Raw genomic sequence first — 15299 nt, 5'->3', positions numbered from 1 at the left:
TACGCACTACAGCTGACGTTCAGCTCCTTACACCGTGGACTGGACCTGTCCCAGGACTCAACAATCCCTCCAGATTTTTTCCTCGCCAGGGAAATATCCCACTTACTTCCCACAGGGATGATGACACCTGATTCCCCCACAGTGATTTCAAGTCTCCAAGGACGGCTTTGGGGAGATATCTCGATTCTGCCACTCTGCGCTGGAAATCTGTAATAAAGGTCAAAGCCCCAAGGGTTCTGCCGTGCGTGAGATCTCTCGGAAGTGATATCGGATGAAAGTTTCACAGCACGCTTCAGAAGAAAAAAAAAAACTTCTGAGTTGGGGCTTTTGAGGATGTGCTTTTTCTGAAACTTATTTTTTTGTCGTTTTTTGTGAGATTTCCTTTGGAGGCGAAGGCCTGCCTGCTGGATGGGTTTTTGTTTCCCATTGTTGCAGGAACAAGATGGTCTGCAAACCAGAGAGCAGAGAGATCAGGGGACGCGTCTTCTCTCGCCCAGAATGAAATAAAAATATGTTTTTGATTGTCGAGCCGCCAGTTGAATCGGTTCGACGTTGTGAGAAACAATGAGCGACGCAGGCGAGCTGTTCATCACAAAAAGCATGCTGCCAACACACACACACACATTCATTTCATGCATCCATTTACTACAAGTAGAAAAAATATTATTGTTTGTAACAGAACCTGATTTCTGTATAAAGTACTTCTCTTGTAAATAAGCAAAATTTATTTTTACATTTTATAACATTGACAACTGAACCATGTTTTCCATTAGAGCAGCAATAAAAATAGAGAATAGAATAAAAACTTGGCAACATCACTAGAAACATGAAAGTGTCTCAGTGCTACAATGTGCTAAAAGCAGTTAGCTTAGCTGTAAACAAAACCTTGGACCAGCCAGAGCAAATGAACAAACACGCCGGCTGTTTGGAGAGAATCCTAAAAATCTGATAAATCACCAACTGAAGTGAAGTGTCAGTCAATAAAGATGCTCAAAAAGCAAAAAAAAAAAAAAAAAAAAAAAAGTAAAAAATCAAATTTTACTAGTTTTATGTGGATTTTTGTGTCATACACACAGATGCATGTGCAGGTTGGCGCGTTCGTGTCTTTTCTACCTCCTTTTGTTGCCGACCGGCGTGTCCTCCGACTCGAGCTCATCAAGGCCAATCAGGAGGAGCTGGAGGTTTGCTGACTCTCTCCTCCGCTGTTCCTCCTCCACACAAACCTCCATTCTCTTGTTCCCGCCAATAACTCACTTGTCCTTCCACGTTCTGACATGGAAATAGGGCTGAGAGACAATCACCAACCCCTGACAATCTTCCCTAATGTGTATTTTTTTCCCTCATCAAATTTCAAAATCAATCTGAATCAGCTCAGATGCCTTTTATCTCCCCCTCCTAATGCTGTCCTGCAGCCATCAACCTGTAAGAATCATCTGGCTTATTTACCAATCGTCCTGTCAAGCTGTCTCTTGGTGTCCATGATTGTTGCCTGCACTGGAGTCTCACTGGGTCACAATCATGACAACCCGAAGATTTGAGTCTTCATGTTTGGTCCAATGTGGTTTCAGTTTCTTCAAAAGGGAGGGGAAGCATTATGTAAAGTCGACTTTTACATATCATGTTCTGATGTTCCCTCGTCAAAAACCCGAAGAGTCGGATTGATGCTAAGGAATCCTAAGTCTCCCGTGGCAACCATTCAGTTACACAAAACGCTTGCTCCCACTGAGCGCCACCCGTTTCCGCAGAGCTCCTCCTTGGAGCCTGCGCCTCACAGAGCGCCCCTCTCCCACAGCTGCCCCATTCAGCTCCTCCAGACTAGCGGCAGCAGCAATGAGCAAACACCTGGAGGAACTGCGCATCTGCTGAGCTCATCACATAAACTGCTTGTCAGTCCAACGCTCCTACAAATGGTTAACTTAATGAGAAGAACTGTTGTTATGGTGTGATGAAGGCAGAGCCTCGGAAAGCGTAGGAGCTTCTTAAAGAGACAGAAGCCAATTTCAAAGAGTCAAATTTCCCTTAAATTGTTTTTGATATACACACAATTTATAAAACACCTTAAGTTACTCGATTGTGCTATTAAATGACCCATGTGCCTGGAGAATAACATCCCATTAATCTGCGGACTCAAACTAACTAAAGACAGATATGAAGTAAGGTTCACAGTAAGGTAAAGTATTTTACATTTCTTTTCTCTGCATGTTTCAGCAGCAGTGAGGAAGCAACACAAATATTTGCCTTTCACAGATTTGTCTTTGAGTAAGATAAGGTGAGCAAATCTGCGTCTACATGAACAAATTATATTCATCCGCTTTTTGTTTGTCCTTTTCTAGTATCCGAGCTCAATCTGTTCTTTTATAGAGAAAGTAACCAAGGCAGCATGAATATTCATGACAACCCATGCTAAATTTTCTGCCGTTTTAAGTGGCCTTCTCACATTTTGTAATCTTACTCAATATTTCAAAAGCATTTCAAAACATTTCCTTCACCGCCTGCTGTGCTCCAAATCTAGCCAATATCAATGCGACGGTTTTTAGTTTGAATTTTTTTCCAGCCTATCTCCACAGATGCAACTCCTAAATCCAAATTCAGTTCTGCGGTGCTACAAAAACTGAGAAACTTGGATGTTTTTCTGGCCGCTCAGATGATATTTAGTGTCTCTCCTGTTTGCAGCATAAACAGTGGAAACTCGTTACGGTTTGGACAGAAAACATACGGGGGCGTCCTGGAGTGTCTGGCACCGCAACATGAACGTTATCTCCTCTGGTCTCTGGGAGTTTTAGGTCGGGAATTTTTTATTTTGGGAACTGCGCCTTCAACACACGACTGGCATTTGACCCCATCGAGATTGCCTCTGTGGAGTTTAGGTGCAGATTGTTCTTTCAGCCACTTCTCACCAATTTGTGTGATTTTTCGCTGCTGTCCCGCTGAGTGGTTGTGAGTTGCTGCTGTCGCGTCACCGTGTGGGAATTTGGTTGCTCTTCAAATATTTTTAGGAAATAAATGTGTTTTTTGGGGTGGGGAGGTTTAAATGCCATGGAAAAGATTGAGCTCTATGAAGATCAGCAGCATGAAGATATAACTGCTTAGCTGTGTGTGTGTGTGTGTGTGTGTGTGTGTGTGTGTGGGTGTGTGTGTGTGTGTGTGTGTGTGTGTGTGTGTGTGTGTGTGCGTGTGTGTGTGTGTGTGTGTGTGAGACAGATGTGGATATGTCTGCCAAATGTGGGTAGAGATTTCTTTCTTAAAGTGACAGGCTGTCAAAGAAATGCATTTCAAAAATAGAAAATGAGAGAGAGAAAATAAAATGGACGTCATATTGCATGAGAGACAACTTTATTAGCTGGAATTTGTTTGACTTGTTTATGTTCTTGTTAGACAACCAAATTTACTTATGAACCTGAGCTTCATACCTAAACAAAATTAAAACAAAAATTCAGCTTTAAAGATCCAGCGTAGCTTTCGAACAAAAATATGAAACATGTGGCTTCAAATCTTTCCTGTAAACTGCTTAACATTTTTGGCTTAGCCGAGTTGATATGGATATGAAGAATTTCAACCCAGACGTTGCCACATAATAAATAAAAAGTCCAGAGGAGAGAAGGCAACTCAATAAACATGAATAGACATGGCACATGGTGAAGATTAAAATAAACTGAGGCAAAAAAATTATAAATAGAGGTTTAATTATTTAACTTGAGCACAAAAGGTGAGGGGATTTTAATTTGGTTGATTATTTCTCTCTTGGAACAACACAGATTTGGGAATGGAGCTTGAGAATCGGAAAGGGTGTTACAGATTTGTAAGAGAATGCCTTTTTATGTCGAGCAGCAGAGTCGATTGTGTCCGACTCCTCTCTTCAGAAGCCAAGCAGCTGTTGGCTGCTTGGCCAACAGCCCCCCACAAGGTTTGTTATCACTAGAGGAAATCTCAAAACAGCATCGAAATGAGATTCAGGAACTATTGGCAGACATCGTCTTACCAACGGAGCAAACTCTGTCATCCAAACCAGGGTTAATAGCAGAATAATCTGTTTGGCATAAGCACAGGATTGGATTGTTCTTTCACTCGGCCCACAAATGCATTTTCATCGAAGCGTGGCACCATCCAAATAAAAAAAAGGAGAAAGCGTTCTAACAGGATAGCACTTGCTCCCAATAGGTATTGCCACAGCAAAGAAACAATCAATAAATTGCATATTTTCCTAAACTTCTTGCAAAAATTAGCATGGAAATAATCTGGATTAATAGTTAATTTCAACTGGTTGGTTTTTCAACAGAGCATGTGTTCAGATATTAAAAAGGCCCATTCAAAAGCTAAATGTTAGCCGAGTTTAACAGTTCTAAGACCAGATTGTTTGTTTGGGATTATTGGTATGTTGGAAGACCTAAATGTGATCAAGTTTTAACAAATATTGTACAAAATGTCATTGTCAGATAAAATAAATGGTAAAAAGTAAATAAATAACAATAATAATAATACAATAAATTATCCAGAAAACGTGGAGCACCACACAAGCTCAAGTTTGTCATAATCTGCAAGCAGAAGAGAAACAACCTTTATGTTGCCATGGAGTGAGAGAATAACCCCTGCACCAAAGAGGGTTGATAGAACTGAGCTTCTAGAGAAAGGTTTTATGACCAAAGACTAAGAATGAGCGACCAGGCCTGTAGGGGGGAAGTGAATGTCCGCAAAGCTCAATGCGATTCTTTTAAATCGAAGAATACAGTACCGTCATGCACGATGTCGGCCTCATGCTGTGGGACTGTTTTGTCCTCAGTGGTTACAGAAAGTGGCTGGACTCATCTTTATCTTTAAATCCTGTTGGACATCAAGACTAGACTGTATAAATGTTGCCTCAACATGGCTGTTTTAGTAGGACAATGATCCCAAATGAGTCAAAATGAGTTTAGGAATGGCTAAAACAGGCCACATCAAGCCCTGACCTCAACTTTGTTGGAAATTTGAAGGACATAAACGCGAGGTGTGTCAAAACTTGTAAAAACGCTATCAATACCGCTGGAAACGGGGCTCAAATATCCAGCTAGAGCCATAAACAAAGTTTGTTGATGGAAACCAAAAGGATGCTAAGGAATATTTAATCGAATAGTACCAAGAGTGAATGTGAATACTCTTGCTTTATGGATGTTTCTTTTGCTAATTTGACCATTTATCTTTGGTGAGGTCTTTGAGGTTGAAAGACCTCCTTGCCATCACCCTAATCTGTAGCGTCGTCTACAGATTCTCCAGCTGATTCGTGTTGGGACTCTGCCCATACATTGACACGAAGAGTGCCCTAAAGGCCTGCAGGATGCTTCACGTTGGTACTGCTTCAACAGAAACATGTTGGCACTTTTAAAAAGATTACCTCCACCCTCAATCTGGCTGGAGTCGAAACAAACACAGACTCATCTGTGTGGATTAAAGACCACTTGTTCTCAAGAAATGTTTGAAGTTGAGTTTTCATTCCAACCTGTCGGCCAAAATTGTTTATGTAAATCAGTAAAAGCTCAAAACGAAGACAATATTTACAACCGTGATGATTGTCTGTTAACTTCTGACCAGATTAAGAGGAAAACCAACAGATCACACAAAATGATTCCTTATTATTCACCAAAGCAGACAAAACTTCAAGATGAGTCATAGTCTACATCAGAGAAAAACATCCCGCAGTCCCCAGACTCGAGTCGCCAAGCACCACCTGACATTTAGGGCTCACTCTATGCGACGAGGCAGAGGTTTGTCTTGAACAGGTCCGAGTGAACGAAAGGTTTAATCTTGTTTCTCATTCCGTCATGACATTATTGACATCAACAGCAGCTTCATTTAAATATAAACGTTGTGCAGGCAACAGAAGACGAGTGATAGAAAAGACAGCCGGCAGTCGGTTCTTCTTGTGCTTTGATGTTTGAGTAACTCTGTTGCCGCACGATGAAAAGCTCGAATTGGCTTTTAGAAGGCATATGCTCGAGGTTTTCTCGTCTACGGATTCGAGAAGGTAAAGGAAAAAGGTCGGCGTGTGCAGTCAGTGTTTGAAATCATTAAAAAAACATTAAGTCCTTATTTCTTATTAGCCTGACACAAATGAGATTTGCGAGGTTTTCCGTCATAAAAGGAAAAAAAGACGACGTCTAAGTCTTTCTGGTCGCTTCTATTCAGACAGACACTAATTTATCATTTTTATGTGCTGTACAGGAGGCCTAATGTAATAACCTGGACTAAAATGATGGTAATCACCGACTACCTGGCTACATAAATCATCACCTCACAGCTTTTTAGCACATTAAGTTCCCGAAACCCAAACCACATTAATCCACCTCGATCGAGTTACACTGAAGGTCTACATACGTTTTGAAACCAACGTTTCACAGCTTAAATAAAAGACGTGACACTGGCTCTCATCAAGAGAAATTATACCTGCTGATGCAGATTCAGTGGGACTCCACTCCACTACTCTATCGTGGAATATAAACATGTTGCAGACTGTTTTGCATCGTCGTATTGCTGTCAAATGTGTCCTGACAATCCTCACTTAAAGGGATAGCTTGGGTGCCTTGAAATAACGCGAGGTTGTTGTCCACAGCAGTTTCTTTCCCTACTGAACAAAGATTTATTGTAAAAAATTTGAGGCAGTTCGGGAAGGAAAGGCAAAAATAATAGTAATAAAGCGGCCGCGCTTCACTAACTGATGACCTTCCTTTGCGATGAAGAATCCAGTTTTCAACAAAGTTGTTGCAATTTGACGTTTTTCTATCGCAGGGAAGGAAACTGTTACAAATGACAACACAGCTTGGCTGGTTCTGGATGAGAACCATGAGCTCAAACTAAAATCAATTCTTGTCCGAGGGATACAACACGGTACTAGCGGTTATCAACCAAAGTTGGTGCTGTTTTCTTAGGCAATGCCGTTGTTACTCCAGACACTGACATAAAGCTGAGACTGTTGTGATATACAGTAGTTGCACAAAACAGCCAAACGCCATTTTTCCCTCTGCAGACAAAAAAAGCAAACGGCCAGTACGCAGCTGGTGAGATGGGAAAGTTTATGCGAACGTAGCTTTAGCGTCATTACACAGAAGATGTTCAGCTAATTAAACAGCAACCAACCGCCTCCTAAAAAAAATATACATATACAATATCCACTAATCTCGTGCTGTATCCTGTAGAAATGTTATTTTTGGTTTGAGCCGTTTTAAATTGGTAACCACGGCGGAAACGGGTCAGATTAGCTGCGAGCCTTTTGTTACTTTTAGGATTTCTTCACAATATGACAAGAGGTGTGCAGTTAGCGCATCGTTTGTCTTTCACCATGATGAATTATTTGTAAGAATCTTGATTTGTTGTCGTGACAAATTCCAATTTATGATGCTTGAGAAAAAACCCCAAAGCTGTCTCTATTGTCAGATTGTTAATTTTACTATTTTCTATACTGTTTGTCTGATGAGTGTCAACAAATGTCAATAAATTTGAAAAATCGATGTGTCGTGCAGTCACAGCTACGCAGTGACCTGTAATATCTTGCATCGTTATCACAATGACATCACAAAAGATTGTGATATTTAAGTCCATGTCACCCACCAGCAGAAACGACAAGGGTAAGCGCCAAACTATCCCTTTAAATGCAAACACGCCTTCTTTTTTTTTTCATGGAAGAACATTGTATGAGTTTTTACACCATCAAACACTAACTGCATTCTTCAAATATGGCTGTGCAAACTGAGTCCATCTAGCAAGACTGAACCTCAATTTGAGGCTGCACCGACTGCCTCTTAGGACACAGTATCTTTGAGAAAGCTCTCCGGAAGCTGCTGTGGCACAAAGGGTACAGGAACGGATTGATGGCCGAGTTCAGCCACAGGAGCCAAAACGTGATCTCATACCAGTAGTGCGCCACACATTCGCCGCCACAGGCGGCACGGATGATCATGAGCAGAGTGTACGGAGCCCAGCATATCCCAAAAATACAGACGATGATAGCCAACGACTTGGCGATCTTTTTGTCTCGGGAAAGGCGGGATCCGGGAGTTCTCCGGCCCGGCGCCATGCAGGAAGCAGTGTGCTGAAACAGCCTGGAGTTTTTCCGCTGAGGAGAGAACTTCTCCCTCTGCACAAAAATCTGACTCGTGTCAGGGCAGCCGCTGGAGGACGGGGACAGAATGTCATCGTCCTCTATGACCGCCGAGATAGCAGCAGGCTCGCTGGAGGTCACCTTCCGAGTCTTGACGAAAAACACGGACCAGGCCCCCGCGCCGTCTCTGTACTTCCTGGGTTTCCTCTGCGGCTTGGCCTCGTCCTCGGCACCGCCGTTCCCGCACTTGTTCCTCCGGTGGATGTTCAAGTAGATGCTGAGGTTGAAGAAGGCCACCGACACGAACGGCGTGAAGAACTCGAAGGTCGAAGCGCTGAGCAGGAAGTACCAAGTGAAATAAAACTCTGCGTAGCACTCGTGGTCCGGGACCACGCTCTGGCCCACGATGGCCTCCCAGAAGATGATCGCGGGGCCGTAGAGGAGGAACGCCAGCAGCCAGACCGCCACCATCTTCAGCACCGCCTGGTGGGTGATGTTCCTCTGCGCTCTGTATTTAACCTGCAAGGAGAGGAGAGGCGCAAAGTGTGATTCACCAACGATGCCATCACAACACAAACTCTGCTCCATAATACATGTGTTTCTGTGACGAACAATCAGGCACAGCTGCTTCGGCGGCAACAGCCTGAAAAAAACTAAACAAAAACAACAAAAACGCTGCTTTCTTCTCCTTCAGGATGGAGCCCTTAATGTTGTTCTGGTAGGGCAACGGGGTAGATGCTGTAAATAAAACCCACTCATGACGCACTTACTCCACGGTGTGTCACTGAAGCCAAACAGAGCAGGGCAATGTTGGGCTGAGAGCCACATTCACTGATGCAACATGACTGTGAAAGAGACATCTGGTTTCCCCTTGCTCTTCCTCTCTGCTCTCCCTCCTCACCATCATTCAGAAGGGCTCCTCTATTCACTATTCTTCAAGTCTTTTTGTTCCCGTGTTCTTTCTTCCTTTATTATTTATTTTTTCTTAAATCAAACCCCTTCAGTACTTTGCAACAGCTGGGGATGTTGCTGCTGCTGCTGTTGACGTGGCTAAAGACCAAGTTGAGGAAGAAAAGGAAAACTGATAACGACACGGCGCCTCTTGGAGATCGGCTCCTAATTGGCGCTGGCCTGGATCTTGAGCTGTTCACTACAAAAGCAAAGACACTTGAGCGGTAAATGAAAGAGATAATGCTCCCCGCATATTCGAGATGAACACTGAGGAGATGAGATTTCATCGAGGCCTCTTGAGAGCCGCCAGTCAACACGAGATCAAAATGGCTAACTTGAGACGCTGTGCCGCGAAATTAAATGATTTGTCTGCGAGCACAGTGGGTGGTTTGGTCAAACGATAAAGAAAAGCTTGTGAGAGAGTAAATTTATTATAGTGACAAGCCTACAATATGGGTCATAGTGGTTTTATTCCCAGATCAATCGTGTTTCCGCCGTCCATGAAACTGACTTCCACAAGCCCTCCGTGCTGCTTCCTACATCCACTGTACAATCACCGAAACGCTTCCTGACTCCTGCGTTACATAACTGTGACATCATCTCAGTGATCAAACTCTGCCTTTGAGCCACCGGTAGCGAACCAGAAACCTGAAATCACGGCGACGTCTCAGAAACGTGAACCATGTTGTTTCATAGCCAGCAGGTTTCGTCGATACATCGACAGCTGTCTGAGTTTAACCCAAGAGGCTCCAGGAAAAGGAATTTAGGTTTCTGTAGTTTTTGTTTTTAGAGCTTTAAAAAAAGATAATTTACCACTTACAGGGGCTGCTTCAAGATATTTTTTTGATAGGCTTGCATTGGGTGATTACTTAAAGGGAAATTGATGATAGTTTACACATAAAGTGGAGGTTGGAGGCAGTGTGTCACTAATGACCTTCCTGGTTAAACTCGTGCTGAGAGCATAAGGTTCCTGGTTTTATTTGATTGAAAAAATGAAAAGCAGAGAAAAAATCTCCACATATTAGTCTTTTAAATGAACAAAATTTGTTTTAATTTCTATTCAGCGGTTATTCTGACCGGAAACATTTTCCATTTTCAATATGTTTCCCACAGGAAGATCATTAATGGCCCATATTATCCTATTATAATTTATAACTTTGGGCTTTGCTGAGCAGCAATCAATACAAATGTGATGATGGTTTAAGAGTTCATAATGTAGCGTTCCCATAAAATGTTATGGTGCTCTTGATACTGGCTCAAGCTAGTAGAAGTCTCCTCTGGTCTTTAGCCAAGAGGTTCATCCTTCTGGCCAGAAAATCTGGATTTGTTTCCCAAAGAAACCAGAGTAATCGACTGCAGCAGGACCTGACTTCAGGACCTGACTTCAGGACCTGACTTCAGGACCTGACTTCAGGATGTTGAAACGTTCCTTTAATGTGGCTCCACTTCCTGCACATCCAGAGGAATGAAGATACAGCAAATTACACAGACTGTGTAGAGATTTTATTTCTCATAAATGGTTTGTCGCCATTTTCCACAACAAGAGAAATGCCGGAGCCTTCTCCAGCCGAGCATCAGCGCAGCAACAGATGGGGAAGGGGCAGAGCAGAGCTATTTAATTCTCCAAATTGATTTTTCTTTTCGAAGCGTATTGAACTACTTTACTCTCTCTGACCAGTGATTCACAGCAAACAGCAGCACCACTTAAAGCAGCCAAAATACATCTGGTCATGATTGTTTTCTATTCAAAAAGACATTGAATCTAGTAACTGGAATCATGGGAAATATTGCAGTTTTGAAACTATAATCAAAAGACCAATACATTTTTTAATTACAGAGCCAACATGTGGAGAAACATGTGGAGACATGAACTCACATCCAGGGATGTTATAGAGAATATAATGTAAAGAATATAATTTTTTTCAAAAAACCTTGAGGGAAACCGGGGAAGTCAGTGACATCTTGCTCCAAAATCAGCCTTTGGGAGAGAAATGACACCTTCTTTGAACTGAATGTGACTCTGATGTGTGTGTGTGCGTGCACGAGAGAGAGAGAGAGAGAGAGAGAGAGAGAGAGAGAGAGAGAGTGTAGTAATGAGCATCTTCACAGGCTGTACTTACTGCCCTGGTGACTGACAGGAAGCGGTCATAACTAATGAGGACAATGTTGAAGACAGAGGCAGAGCAGAGCAGGTAGTCCATGACCAGCCAGACTTTGCAGAGCCCCTTCCCCAGCATCCACCTGCCAGTCAGGTTGTAGGGGATGTACACTGGGATGCAGAAAGCGCCTGGAACACACACACGCAGACACGCACACACACATCCACACACACACACACACACACACACACACACACACACACACACACACACACACACACACACACACACACACACACACATACACACACATACAAAAGATATACCGCATGATGATTCAACACCTCCAGATCATTAACATTCCCACCTCTGCACAGTCTGAGGTGTGCAGAGGTGGCAGTTTAAAAAGATTAGATGAAGATTTTGGACAGTTTCTCCCCAGCAAATTTGTTAATTACTCTCAGCTGAAGCAGTGACCTATAGAAAATAACGTGAGAGGCCAATATTACTGTAGCCTAATAGAAAAAACTACAGTTATGCTCCTTGTTGTGTAGAAATGTCCGTGAATAATGACAAAAACACATTTAAAATAAAAAAAACTCTCCGATTTATGTGTCGGATCGTGCGTAATAAGCGCTCGCGAGGAGAAAATATGAGCGCGTCAGAAACAGAGACAGGCTCCCGAGAGTGCCAACTTACCCACGAGAAAATCGGAGATGGCGAGGTTCAGAAAGAAGTAGTTGCTCTGATTCCTCAGGGTTTTATCCACGATGAAAGCCATGATGACCAGCGCGTTCCCGGCCACCACCACGATCACCAGAGTCACCATGAGGACCGAGAAGATCACCACCAGGTAGCCGGGCAGCACGACCCCAGCCTCGGACACCGCGGGCGTCAGGTTGGCGCTGGAGTTGGACTCCAGGATGTGCGCGCCCATGGTTAGAGCCGAGCTGCTCTCATTGCGGGCTTGGTGCTTCGCGGAGCGCGCCGAGGCGCAGCAGAGGTCCGGCAGCGCGCCCGAGAGTTCCGCTCCACTTCAGTGTGGAGGTGACTGGAGACCGGAGGCTGGATGAATTCCCCCAAAGTCCCATTTTCTCATCCCTCTGTGGAATACAAAACCCCCCCTTTTCCCTGGAAGATTTTCTTTTCCTTTTCCAATTGCGTTACGATCATAACGCCTGTAGATCCACTCGGTGTTCTCGCTCCCTCGTCGACTCCCAGCTGTCAGCGGGATGTGCTGCTGGATGTGTGGGTACCACGGCGCGCACAGCTGATTTTGTCACCAGTGTCAAGTCGATGGTCTAGTGAAACCAGTATCCGCTCAATACGTCTGAATAAAGCTCCTACTGTACTGACAGTGACAAACAGACGTCCAGAGACACCAGATCCACGTGGAAAGCTTTTTAATTTCCATCACACTTTACTATTGTTTTATTTATTACAAATAATTAAAACAATTAAAAAGGCCGAGATACTTTCATTTGGATAGAAATGGTGTGGGGAAATGTTGAGCTTTTATTTTGAAGACGAAGCAATTTCCGGTGTTTTTCACCTCACTTTAATGAATGAACAGCTCTCCAAGCAATTAAAGTACACTTGTTCTCTCAGGCTTTGTTGGAGCGCTAAAATGTCTACAATCCCAACAACCACATCGAATCAACATTCATACAAATAAAAATAAACTGCATGGTCTCTTTTTAAAGATCTGACCATTTCAAAACGTTTTAACTGCAGAATCCTTCTCTATAATCTTAACTCACTGTAGATAAGTCAGTAATTAGTTACTAAACTGGAAAAACCTTGATAAAACTATTTAGAAGCTCAAATTTATATCACTCTTTTTAGAAATTAAAGAGAGTTCAGCTCGGTGTGATGCCTCATTCTCAACATGAAGCTTAAAGCCAGAGATGCAGTCGAATGGATTGGATGAAGGCACGCGTGTCTGTCAGAATGGCCTAGTTAAAGTCCAGGTCCTAATCTCACAATCGACGGAAAGTCTTCCAACGTTACCGCTTTCCGGTTCTTTTAATCAACCTTGCTCTGCTGACGTTCCTGCTGACGTCAGCAGAGACTCACCGCTGTGTGCGATTCTGCGAAGCCCTGGCGCCAAAAGCATGCCACACTTTTCAGATTCGAATAAAAAAGTTTCACAAAACAAACGCGGCCGTCTTCACGGTTGTGCGCAGCTTTGTTTTGATTGTCGCACAAAACCAGCCCAAGGCTCACGAGCACTCAGGCAAAACAGGAAGTGTCAGTATGGACACCCTCAGGAGGTTCGTAAACTTTATGGAGGCAGTCCAGCTGCAGCAACTGTGAACTTTGGATTGAATTCTCTCTAAAAAGGCGTGAAACATTTATTCAGCTGAAAGCATTCGAAGGAAATAATTATCAAAAGGCCGTCCACAGGCAGCCAGAGGAATGTTTGGTGTGCTCAGGTGGATCCAGTGCAACACAGTCATTCCATGTCAATCTGAACTCTGCTGTTCAGAACGCAATCAGTGAATGAAGAAAATCACAAATTCACCAATTACTCACAAGGAGGCAAAGATTCAAAAAACGACAAAAAGAGAAGAAGAAAGGGGGAAAAAAAACTTCACATGAGAATGTCAGACAGCAGAAGCATTGTGGCTCAGCGATGACAGAGTGGCTGTGTCTGACGCAAAGTGCTCGACACGCAGGTGGCAACTGTCACAGCACGACAAAGTGAAATGAAAGGGAGCCAAAAGATCCTCCAGAGGAAAACACTTCAAATGGTCAAACGGTGACAGAAAGTTTTTTTGTTTTTTTTTCACAAGATTTTTTTATTTTTCTCTCTTCTGTGTCTGGGAGGTACTGAAGCTCAGTAATATATATTTTAGAAATAGTAATAATAACAATAAAAATCCTCCTTTTACAGAATGACATCGAGTTCATGTGAAGCATTAATATTCACATTTGGCCTTGGTGCATCTGGGCCAAATTCTGACAGATTGTTGAATCAACGCTTTGATGAAATCACAATGTTTGGATTGCCAATCTGACAACTTTCTCTTCAAAAGGGCAGGATCGTGTTTTCCAGGCACAATCAAGTAACTATGTTACCTTCAGATGTTACAAAAATGCTACATGTATCAAATATGACTTACAATAAATCTTACTTTGTAATTTAATGCCTCTCTATAAAAACTCCTGCTCTTTCTCAAACTCCGCCTTCAGGAAGTCGTCACAACGTGGCTCCTCGATTAACCCTTTACCAGTGTTTTTACTCAGCAGCTCCATCAGAGTAAAATTGTCGCTGCCGCTAGTCTGAAGGAGCCCACTTGAGGATTTCGCGGGGGAAGAGCTGCTCTGTGAGGCAAAAGCACAGAAGCTCGGAAAGTCGAAGGCGGGGCAAGGCCCACCCAGACGTTTTGCACAACTGGGTGGAAGGTTGCCACGGGAGATTTAAGGATTTCTCAAATATCCAAGTGTGTCTTTGATGAGGGAATAACATTATAACACATTACAAACGTCAAAACAGTCATTTTTTCTCAATGCTGCCCCACAGGTTCTCAGTGGAATCAGGATGTGGGGAGTTCACTCGATTGTGATCAAGAAGCAACCCTTACCGGCTCGCTTCGTGTCCCATCATGTTCTTCTCTGAACGACTCCGCAATCAATAGACAAAGTTGCTGGGGATTTTCAATTACAACTTTTTGACAGCGTTTTAGGCAGAAAACTCTCAAACTCTCACATCCCCATTGCCTTAACACTGGAATCAGCGTAGGATCCGGCCTGTTTTGGTTTTTCTGGACTAGTCCTTGTACTTCCGGCCGAATGGCAGTCTGTCCATTTATGCTTCTCTTGTTTGCTGATTCTTCACAACACGTTGAGGTCCAAAAGGTTTCAAGCCCAAGCAAACTTTGTTCTGGTGAACCGGGACCTGCAATCGCTCGTCCATCAGGTGGAAAGTCTTTGAACTTTCTTGCGTTTCTTTCTTTTTCTTGACTACTAGTTGCATCATTCTCACCTGTCAAACCCAATTAGGGTAAAGAAGTGATGACCGCAGGCGTTTTATGGATTGCGGCAGTGGTTGACGAGATAACGATTTACAGCTGCTCTTCTGATTCAAACAAAAGAACAGAGTGAAATCAGCTGCCCTGTCATCTGTATTGCTCTTACCTAATCATAAGATCATTGAACTATTGCTGCATGTCCATTTTTAT

The 15299-nt window shown here is 43.1% G+C and overlaps 1 protein-coding gene across 2 annotated transcripts; it reads right to left on the bottom strand.

Annotated features, from left to right (window-relative positions):
* Positions 1-6976: 6976 nt before the first annotated feature.
* Positions 6977-15093, bottom strand: LOC129378043 (histamine H3 receptor). 2 transcript variants are annotated; one of them, XM_055058303.1, is made up of 4 exons: positions 14703-15093; positions 11815-12416; positions 11137-11303; positions 6977-8584 (listed from the first exon to the last, which is right to left on the bottom strand). In XM_055058303.1, exons 2-4 carry the CDS (start codon positions 12050-12052, stop codon positions 7724-7726), a joined length of 1266 nt encoding a protein of 421 aa, XP_054914278.1. In that variant the 5' UTR covers positions 12053-12416; positions 14703-15093; the 3' UTR covers positions 6977-7723. The 2 variants fall into 2 exon arrangements, with proteins under 2 accessions (XP_054914278.1, XP_054914271.1); XM_055058296.1 differs by lacking the exon at positions 14703-15093 and having other exon boundaries at positions 11815-12494.
* Between the last annotated feature and the right edge of the window lie 206 nt (positions 15094-15299).

Source organism: Poeciliopsis prolifica, unplaced genomic scaffold, assembly GCF_027474105.1.
Source record: "Poeciliopsis prolifica strain line A6 unplaced genomic scaffold, Auburn_PproV2 SCAFFOLD002, whole genome shotgun sequence".
NCBI classification, from domain to species: domain Eukaryota; kingdom Metazoa; phylum Chordata; class Actinopteri; order Cyprinodontiformes; family Poeciliidae; genus Poeciliopsis; species Poeciliopsis prolifica.
Note: the sequence above shows the minus strand (reverse complement) of the source record. Positions and strands in the feature narration are given on the sequence as shown.